We start from the raw sequence: 11,414 nt of genomic DNA, 5'->3' as shown, positions 1-11,414 counted from the left end.
ACGGCACGGTTTCTATTTTGCGTTTCTTTCTTGAATTCAGTTACTTTATCGCGCTGAGTGAGGCCGTATCTCATTCGCGCGTGCATTTTGTAATTAATTTATTTAGTGTACATAAGTTTTGTAAAAAGGACAAATTGAAGTAGTGTAAATTAGTGAAACGATACAAAAGATTAGAACGGAACAAAGTGGTTCGATGGACTGTGTTGTTTGTGTAGTGATTTTACAAATTTATGGATTTGGATTGGTTTTCGTACTAACCCCGTTCAAAAGGACGACGACGAGCAGGCTGTGATTTTTGGAACTCATACCCTGAAAGAGGAAATTGGTTGAACTCAAATTTTGACATTTCATTAGTGTGAAAGTAGACGAGAGTGGAATAATCCGAACGAATAACGAAGTGATTTCGGTAGTGGGACCATTTTGGATTGTTAGCATCGTTTGTTTTCGGTCGGCTTATACCGGACGGTGGCGCCATCTGCGAAGAGAAGTGCGGTGTGAACTTCGCCCGATCCGGAGTATAGCTCGTCGCGAAAAAATGCTTTACGTGTCTGCACTTTCGCTGGCAAAGTTGGTGTGCTAGTTGCGGGTCTCCAGTCTGGTGTCCTGATCTTTTTGGAGTCGCTCAGTGCGGGACTGTCGCTGTTGTGAAGGAAATCCATGGACAAAAGCTAAGTGTGCTATTCTACATGGTGTTGTTGAGGGGCTAAACCATGGCCACCGCCGAAATGAGCCTTCCCGACAAGAAGCCGGAGCACGAGTCAGGATATTACGAAGGTAGCGACCAGGAGGGCAGCATGGAGTGCGGGTGCCCGTCCCCGGTCAGTTCTCGCAACTCGTCGCATTCCACCAAGCTGAAGCGTCGCCACAGCGCCCAGAAGCACAAAAAGGTGCCGATCAAGAAGGCCAAAGCTGATCCGCCCGTGAACGGCCACAGTGACTCCAGCAGCAGATTGAATACGGACAAGAGTGTAGAAATAATTGAGTGTTCAAGTGTGCCCTCGGTGAAGGATCCCAAGAATGTTGAGGAAGTGCCCCCGGTGCCCGGACCGAGCTCGAAGAGAAGCAGTTCCGTTGAATTGATCGGTGGGACCGTACCACCACCAGCGAGGGATTCTGTGGACTGGAACCTGGTGGATGCTAGTAAAATTAGGAAAAGAAATAAACGTAAGTAACATAACTTTTCATTTTCACCTATTGTTTTATTGTCATAACTGACCAACCAAGCTCCTGGGATTCATGGTGGCAGTGGTGGTATGTATAGGAAGCAAGGCCATGTATGGATCTAGCTTGTATTTCATTGATTAAAAATTAGTTTCAAGTTTGTAAGTATTACCCAATTTAAAACTTTCTGTGGGTTGGTGTAGTCAGGGCTGTCTTTAACCTACTGGGCGCTGGGCACTTAAGGATCAAGGGGGGCCCTTATCATCTGAAAAAAGGTCTTTTGAGCAGACAGGGGCCCTGGGCATGTGCCCAAAGTGCCCAGTGGAAAAGAGGGGCCTGGGTGTAGTTCACTTTATCCTTAACCTCTTACCTACGGGAGGCACCTATAGTTGCCAAGTCAAAAGTCACTTCTCAATATGGGTGGCATCTATTGTTATTTTGGCAAAGCCAATACTAAATCACGGTTTACGACAAAAAAACAATAAAATTGCAAATTAAGTGTAAAATGCGCTTGTAATCATGAAACTAAATTAGTTGCAGAATACAATATTCCAAATTTCAATACCGTAAGTCTTATACTGTTTAAAATATCTTGATGTAAAGTGGAGCAAACAATTTTATAGGTTAAAATACCCCGTATCGAGAGGCGACTTTGGTTTCCAAGGGCCCGTAGGTAAAGGGTTAATTGATTTGCATAACTTGTGCAATGCAGATCTACTAAAGCTGAAAGTTGTAGAACACATTTTTTGATGAATAATAACAACTGTTATGATTTCTAATATGATGACAGTAGTAAAGATTGCATTAGTAGTACATGCACTGTAGGTATTATAGTTTCACAATTTTCGTTTGCCTAAATGGCAAAAATACAATAAATTTTTGGCAAAGCATTTTTGTGTTACATAATTTTAAGTTATGTAGGTAACACCTACTTGCAATCGATGAAAGAAAATAAGGAAACATACCTTCTCTTAAAATGTAAAATCTTTAAATAGGTATTCGATTCAATGTGTAATTAGTGATACAAAGCAGATGTTTCAAATGCCTTCTTTAATTTGTCCTTAAAAATGTAGCAAAATTAGTTAAGTAGGTAGGTAACTGGTTGCTACCTAACTGTGGAATAGTACTGAATGAAATACCACTTAATTAGCTTAATGATAATTAATGACTTCATTTTTAATGTCATATCTCATTAATGACATGATGTAACTCCAGGTTGGGAATCAAGTAAAATAATTGCACAAATCAACCTACTTAATGTGGGTTTTTATTAATTATCGTCATTAACTTACTCCCTTTTATTAAAGTTCTTTCTTTAGAAAATTTGTATTCTCAAGCAAAATTCTCAATTTATAAACTGGGACATAGTTTTAATTAAATTGGTCTTACATAATACATCCTTAAGTCCTTAGAACAATGTCATTTGAAGTTCCCTAGGCCAGTTAGGGCCAAATTATCTTAGTCATCATCAGAACACCAATTTACTGAGGTCTTGGTGAAGGTCAATTTGTAACTTCTGGGTTAGTTAAATGCCTACATACTGTTATCATCATCATGAGGTTTCCACAACCTTCTAATTACCAAGGCAAATCAAAGATTTGGACTACACTCCCCATGCTGGCCATAGGTTATGGGTTAGGATGGGTTTGACTAATATGACCCCCCATATGCAGGCCAATATTGCATAATTTTCTAATGTATAATTTCTCACATAAGTATCTTTAATTTCAAACACCATCAAACATTTCGACTACAAATAAGATTATCAAACATATTTTGAAGCATTATCCTCAATTTACACAAAATACCACACAGATAAAGGCTAGTTATTATCACATGAATATTATTAGTTAAAATTAAACAACAATACACTTGATAATAATGGTCATTAAAGTTTAACTCTATTTATAAAGTGGACTATGGAAAGTGCAATTAAAACAATGTGTTGTGAGAATTTAAATATTAGATTTATAATTTTTTTTTTTTTTTTATTTATTTATTTAATAGGACAACCAACAAGACATACACTGTCATAACCTAATTAGTTAATGACTTTGATAAATTAAATTAAATTAGACATATTTTATTGGTCCTCATCCAGAAATCAAGATTATGTATTTCTGAAATTGTTTTCTCATTGATTTCACATTGCATTTATTTAAACCTTCAATATCAGTTACAATTTAGATAAATAAATAAACCATAAAGTCCCTTTACTCAATATTTCAACTCAAATATAAGTTTCATAATTAACCCGGCGAGGATGTGGTACAAAAGGTATAAGTCGCGGATGTGGAGGGTCTTTATGACCCTGTATTTGATTTGTAGATTTTTCCCTACTAAGCGGTAATTAAAGTAATATTTATCAAGAAACTTAAGTAATAGTTAGTAGTTAATGGATTTAAATTGAAAAATTCACCAATAGCCATATACACGTTTAAATAATAGAGATATTCTAAAAGTCTAAAAAATAGTGAAATTTGCGTTATCTTGTAACAAAAAAGCAATTTCATCATATTACATAATATTAATTAGTATTTTCTGGTAATCAATATCTTATATCATTAGTTATTCATAATTAGTCTTCTAAGGTACAAATTAGCTCATTCTTAACAAAATAGAGCAATGTGATTTTGGCAAAATTTCGTCATTTTTACGTTTTCGCACGTCTATTTTCTTTCACCAGCGATGGTTGATTCACTAGTGGCGTGAAAAGGGTAGCAGAGTTCAATTACTCCAGCTACTGAGACTTTCAACAGCACACGGCTACGGGATAAATAACTGTACACACAAATATGAAGCACGGGGTCAAATTGACCCCTCCACATCCTCGCCGGGTTAATAAAAAACCATTATAATCACTCAAGAACATTAATCATACAAATAATTTACTATTTCAATATCTGTGGTGATTTTAACAGTAATAAACCGTAATTAAACAGTAATTAGTAAATACCTAGTTAGTTTTTAAATGTCAATGTTTACACATACTGATAAAAAAAATTTATGCCAACTGACTAGCCTATTTACTTACAATTTTGCTTGTATTCTTTTAATGTTTGTTAAAACCCTTCACTAACTTTTAAGTATGTTTGTAAATTATGCAAAAAAGATTTTATCCAAATAAAATATTTTTCTTTCTTTCTTTGTAAAAATAACAGTATCAGTAACTTATAAAAAGTTCACATTATTTTGTTTATTTATCTTTAAAAGGAACATACAGCCATATTTTGAATAAATTATCTTAAAACTAAATTATTTATTAATTCTCTTTTATCATGTTAATCAATGATCAATCTAGTGAAATTATAATTGTAAAAAGAAATCATTCAGTAAACTCGACAAAACAATAATATTTTATCTGTGTAGGAGGTCCATGCTACTGTTATCAGTAGGCCTTGGCCGACCGCGATAACGCAGTGTATTGTATCAGTCTTTATGGTGTCCCACTGCAGCCTGTTATCGACGTTTAATACCTGAAATATTGAAAGAAATGCGGGCCGAAAAAGTGGTGTGGAAACTGGCAATTTTGTGTAAAAAAAAATGTCACAAACTGAGATATAAATTGATTCAGTATCCTTAACATTACTTTAATAACTTCCAGTGACTTCGTCCAATATTAGCTTGGTCCACGAGTCAAGCTGCTGGATTGAATTTTTTTTTTTAAATTCTCCCAGCAACTGGGCCCACTAAGATTCTTAGGAAGATTTTTGTTGATTTGGTGTGTAATTAATTAATAAAAACATTGAAGGTGGGCCCAGTTACTAGAAGAAAAAATATTTAAAAATTCAATCCAGCGACTTTAAATTAGGCCAAGTTACTGGAATACTGATTATTCAGGTTAAATCAAACCACTATTTCATAGACTGTTCGGTGTCAATGTTACAGCCTTATTTGTTAGAAAGAAGCGATTTACACTGAATAGTTTCAGGATTTAAATACTGCAATATTTATGCCGGTAATCTATTATAATTGTTATCAAATTAACACTTTCACTCTGGAAACTTCATTTAATTAGCGAATATTTTTCACTTTTCCTTCTAAATTGACGCTCTACACCGATAATGTAAGGATTATCTGAATTAGTTTTAATTAAAACTGAAATTAATGTTACATTGACTCAAACAAGATAAGTTGTGTTACTAATTTGAAACCCTGTATGTAATAAATAACTGTTGCAACATTATCTACACCATTCCAGCACTCATTTAAAGTGTTATCAGAAGAAATAATTAACTTAAAAGATCAACAAAGATAATAACCATAATATCTTCCATCCAATGTTCATAAGTAACTATGTAGGTACTTAGAGTTAAGAGGAATTAATGAAGTAGAAAATTAACTGAAAAGAAAAATGATCTGTTCTTACTTTTGAGGCCTACTTTGTAATCATTGACAAAGACAGAAAGGTTTCTCAGAATCACATATTCGGCCTAAAAGATAAAACAAAATTCATTTCAAAAGATAAACATTTGTGTACTTACAAAAGTGTGCTACTAATATATTTATGTCTTTTTTATCTAGTTAACAAGCCATAATTATCATAACATACTGTGCTATGTCTGAAGAACGCAGTTGCGAACAAAATTTTGTTCCAAAAGGTATTATAATTTGCTTTTAATATTACTAAAGTATGCTCCCGAAATAAGTCTTTTCTATCAAGGTAATATCATAGCTTGTCTGAGTGCCACTAGCACAGTCTACGAGGCTCGAAGCGACCTCTGTGTCGGCGGGTCGACGCACTTTTGACTTTGGTTCTATCGTACGAGGCGAATTATGTACGATTAATTTCATTGTAGCGTTGTTTACTAGATGTGCGGAAAAATTCAGAACGATTAGTATGACTAAATTGACAAAAACAAGGAGAAAATTACGCGCTAATAGTAAAAAGAAAATTACGTAGTAATTTAGCTATCTGTCTCATTCACTCTGGTCATATGAAATAGAAGACAAAGATGGATAGTAGCGGTTCCTATACACTCTATTATTTATTTGTTTATTTAGGCTGAGTTGCTCCACCTAACTTTTTTTTTTCGTTTCGTTTAAATTTTTGACGTTTATTAAAGTTAAAGTAAAACGGTGCAACCCAGCCTTATTTAAGCTTATGCACTGTAAGACATCTTAAACATCATCATCTCAGACTAGCATATCCAGTAGCTCTTGACTCTCCATTACTTTTCAATGTGAACTCTACATAAGATCCTTAACCCTGTAACCTAAATGCCACCTTATTTTTGTAAACAAGTCTAAAAGTTAAAAGTTCGAGCCGAATATATCTTTCACCTTTATGTCAACGAATCCTTAACGTAACCTCGCTTTCGACATTAACCATGTCATTTTAAAGGACACAATGATTACAATCACTGGTTTAAACTCGATTCTTCTCGCAAATTATGTATGAACTTTGTTTCTTACTTTAGCCCCTAATGTCCTTACCGTGTCAGCGTGTGAAGTACTTGACATAATTCATAAACCCCTTAAATAATTTTACTTTTCATCCTTCTGTCAACATGCTGCTATACTCACGTAGATTTGATGTCAGAGAGTCTCTAAGTGAACGGTCGTCTAAATTATCTATCTATCTATATGAGCCTTTGGGGGTCTCGTCTTCGGACTTCTGTCCCTGGCCACCCGCATCCAGTTTACTCCAGCCTGTTGCATCGTCTGTCCACCGTTTAGGCGGTCTTCCCCTGCCGCGGGTGTTGTTGCGGGGTCTCCACTCCAGGGTCTTTCTGGCCCAGCCAACGTGGTTCATCCGTGCATTGTGTACTAAATTATTCCACAACACTATTTTCATATAGTTTCACTATTGACTTAAAAATTATGGCTTTCCTATGTAATCTTATTCGTCATCTATGAAGAATGTAGCCCAATTTCTTCTGGTCCAATCTGGTTATTTATTTACCAAAAAATATGAAAATCGGTTTGAATGTTTCGGAATAAACACGCAAGAAATCTAAAAAGACTCCTTATTATGCTGCTACAACAAAATTATGTAGCAAAAGTACCTACTTGAGTCAATGAACCCAAAGTTGTTGGAGAAATATCGTTTCGCACTTGATACACTTTATCAACAATTTATTGTATGCTAATCTGGCACTTATCAGTATGTTTATGTTTGCAAATAATGTTAATAATCATATTACATCGCTGTACGACATTTATGCATAGTTTTGTCATGGTACAGCCACTGAATTCAATTTATTATGAAGTTGACAGCAGGTACTAAGGAGTTTCATATAACCTTTATTAAGATTCAACGTATTTGTATTGTAAGCAATTATTAGCACAGTAATAAGATTATATTCTTCGAACTTGTTTCCTTAACTTTCCAATGTCAATCTAACGTAATAATATTTACGTGTATTTTTCCTGTTATGCCGCTCCTTACATTTGATGAATCAAGAAAAATATTTAGCTAGAAAATTCCAGAGTGAGATCGATAACCTGACAGCAAATATTTTTATTACTAATTTTGTTATCCTCATAGTTTTGCTAATTAAAGTGATAATTCTATTACAACAGGTGCTAGCATTGAGACCTTGTTTGCATGGTATTGTGACTTGAATGCAAAATAGGACAAGAAACATAGTATAATCGCGACAGTGTCCTGTAATTTTTATAAACGTCTTAGGCCTTTCTGCAAGGTAATTCCCCCCGAGCAACCTTGCACCGGGAAATACCCGCTTTGAAGATATTTGCTGTAGCTAATTTTATTCTTTAATTGAGTATTGAGTATATTATGTCGGCCGTTTGGTGTAGTGGTTCGAAACGGACTACTATTCCGGAGGTAGCGGGTTCGATTCCCGCACAGTACAAACATTTGTGTGCATGAACATATTTGTTTGTATTGGACTGGGTGTTTTCTATGTATAATAAGTATGTATTTACAAAAAAAAAAGTATTTAAGTATGTTTATATCCGTTGTCTAGTACCCATAGTACAAGCTTTGCTTAGTTTGGGACTAGAAGCGCAGTGTAAAATGTCTAAGGATATTTATTTATTTATTATTTATTTTTGTGCCAATTATATCTCAGGGTCATTCGAAATTCCGCGGTTTCCTAACAAATCTACCGCCCACATAAAATTTCTTTTACCGTTAATTCATTTGAAACCTTTTTGTGACCAAAATAACTTTGGGAATTGCTTCGTAAAGGCCAGCCGATTTACTAATCATGTTTACGAAAATAGGTACTTATTATCGGCGGAGTGAAATTGTTCGTAGTATTTCTAAAAATAGATCTGAGGCTTCCTTTTAGATATTTGATGTTGCCATCATATTGGGATTCTCGGATTTCATCATATAACCTATTTTATTTACCTGTGTAAAGGGTAAATGTAACAGTTATTATTATTTACAACGTATACCGGTATTACATATTAATCCAAAAAAGAAGGATGTTCAGAGAGGTAAAATAGGGTAATTGCGCCGGTTTTCCGTCCAGCTCCTGTTTTCGTCCATTTAACCGACTTGCCACAAACAAATACGGAAAATTAGAATACAAACCTAACTTTCCGTGCAAGTTTGGACTTGTTACAATCTATAATATCTAAGTAACAGTTCTGCCTGCATGAAAATGTAATTTGACAAGTAATAACTCCAAAAAAATCTACGGAAGTTGCTGCTGCACACAGGTGAATGGAAAACGTCGTCAAGTTAGAAAAAAAACGTGCCGGTAGGGTACTTTCATGGTATGTTTAATTACTGTTTTAGCTACTTTAACGTAATGTTTTTGGCACGTATGTCTAATTATTAGCATAATAAACACTATTTTAAGGGTTTATTAAAGTTTTTGTACAGAAATCTTAGATAATTAAGTGGACTAATACTAGCATAACAATTTTGCAAGATTTTGGTTTTCGTCCACGTGGACGGAAACCCTGACACCTAGTTAATATTTTTAATAATCATTTTACTTCAATGGACCTACAAAATACAATGTTTTTTCTTCCAATATGATCTTTATTGCTATTACATTAAACATTTTAGTTTACGTCCACTTTTTAACAGTGATAAACCCATAAAAACCGTTAAAAAGATGTGGACGAAAACAAAAAACAGCTTTAAACGTTGTTGTGTTTTCGTCCATGACGTCATGAGCAAGCACTGGGGTGGACGAAAACCAAAATTATCCGTTCCTGTAGATTAGTTTTCGTCCATTTGTCCTTCGACCTATTGCAATATTTTCCTAAATTTAGGTAATAAACTTATTTAAATCTTTTTGATATCATTTGAAAGCTAACAAAATTACCTTTCAAATGATATACCACAATCCATAGTTACTGTATTATAGAATTGGTTTTAAGTTAATAATTCAACTGCACCCTTTTTTCTACACAGTGGTCGAAAACTAGCGTACACTAGGACGAAAACTGATTTTTTTGGACGAAAACTAGTGAAATCGCCTCTTTTGCATAAAATATTTTTTATAAAAAAACCCGTGGTATTTACTTAATGTCATATAATTTTAACGTAAAGTAGACTATATAAGGACTAAAATGACATATAAAACATATGAGTAAGGGTATTTTAAGATACTCATTTCGCATCACGAAGTTGGCAACTCCGATAATTGGACGAAAACTAGCGCACTTACCCTAATTTTCCAGAGAGGGACTAATTTCTTTATTACTAGGCGTTATTTATCAGACGACAGATAGACTCAATAATACGAAAACGATTTTCAGAAGTGGCCCAAAAATATTGTAAATAACACGTAGGTACGGGGCGTACTAGTATGTATTCTGTGGTACTATGTAAATACGTTAACTTAAAGCGCAGTTACTTCTCTCACACGCACAATACACACATTGTGTGGACATTAAACTTTTTACATCTCTCGGTTAGTATGCTTATTTAAGTACTGATGTTTACTCTGATTAGTTAGTTTTGTTAAATTCACACGGTGAACATGTACCTATTGTATGAATGGATTTGACTGCCGGTCATATTAATTAATATCTTTCTTACGTTACATAATGAAATTATTAGAAGATAGTTGATTGTTATAAATAATAATATTTCTATGCAATATCAAATAAACATAATAGGTATATCTGTGACAACGTTGTGTTATTATGTATTATGAAATGGATAAAAATGATAACATGATGAACATGATCCATAGTCTACCTTGATTTTGATAAAAATATTGCTTATCACAAACCGCTATTTGACCTAATAATTTTATGTTGGTAAAGAGTGCGCACGCACTTGTATATTCAACAAAGTTCAACAATGAATATTATGTATTAAATTAAATTAAATGCCTTGATAATAGTAAATAAAGGTAGCAAGCCTGTAAGTAATGTGATGCTAACTAATCTTCACATAATGTGATTATCCTCGTATACACTTATACACTCGACATCAAATAAATCGCACCTCCCGCGACAAGCACTTTCAAACGTATGCATCCCCACTTCCCACCAATATTGGCACCATTTAAAAGCCTAGTTCTAAACTTCATTTCATTAAAGGAAAGGTTTTTACCCCAAAAATGTGTCTTTAGAAGGATCCAGAGTCCAGTTGGGATTAATCGCTATCCATCTGTTAAAGAGGACACGTGAGATCATTATTTGGTTTTATTAAAGCCCAAAGTGAGGTCTGTTTTCAAGACACATTTATAGGGCTAGGGATATTTATTGGGCTTTCAAATAACACCAATATTGTTGGGGCACCATGATTGTGTCAGAAGAAAATCTTTAAAGTTCGCGTCGCGGAAGGTGCGGTTTATTTGATGTTGAGTGTATTTATAAAACAAGGAAGTAACATTTTGATAGCCATGTGCCAAAATAGTCATGTTTTTGACTAGGCTAGGAATAAAGTTGTACTAAGTACTCAATAATTAACCAATTGTGTTTTGTTTACAGTTAATCTAAATGGAGCTTCAAAAGTGGACATATCACATTTCGACTTGCTCAAAGTCCTCGGCACGGGAGGTGAGTGTTTTATTTTACTTTTATTCGTACACAATATTTCGTAAATTCAATATTATACGCGACTAGCGGCCGCCCGCGACTTCGTACGCGTGGATCCCGTTTTACCCCCTTTTCCCGAATTTTCTTTGCTATATAAACCTCACGGAGCCCGAGACCTTTCCAACGAATGCAAAACCGTGGAAATCGGTTCGTGCGTTCTGGAGTTATAGCGTCAGGGAGGAAAACCCGACTTATTTTTATTATACGCGATATTCGGCAATATTGTTTAAAATAACGACTCGTTTATTGACCTGAATTTGATCACGTCAAGC

At 34.6% G+C, this 11,414-nt stretch overlaps 1 protein-coding gene across 1 annotated transcript in view; it reads left to right on the top strand.

The window, feature by feature from the left end:
- The window catches only part of LOC135084519 (ribosomal protein S6 kinase alpha-5-like), a 111,123-nt gene continuing 99,709 nt past the window's right edge, over positions 1-11,414 (top strand). Inside the window, exons 1-2 of the mRNA XM_063979291.1 lie at positions 1-1,164; positions 11,035-11,103. Coding sequence (XP_063835361.1) covers positions 711-1,164; positions 11,035-11,103 — 523 coding nt within the window. The 5' untranslated portion in view covers positions 1-710. The remainder of the gene's footprint in view (positions 1,165-11,034; positions 11,104-11,414) is intronic.

This window comes from Ostrinia nubilalis, chromosome 26 (assembly GCF_963855985.1).
Source record: "Ostrinia nubilalis chromosome 26, ilOstNubi1.1, whole genome shotgun sequence".
Lineage (NCBI taxonomy): Eukaryota > Metazoa > Arthropoda > Insecta > Lepidoptera > Crambidae > Ostrinia > Ostrinia nubilalis.
This window is presented reverse-complemented; position numbering and strand designations above follow the sequence as displayed.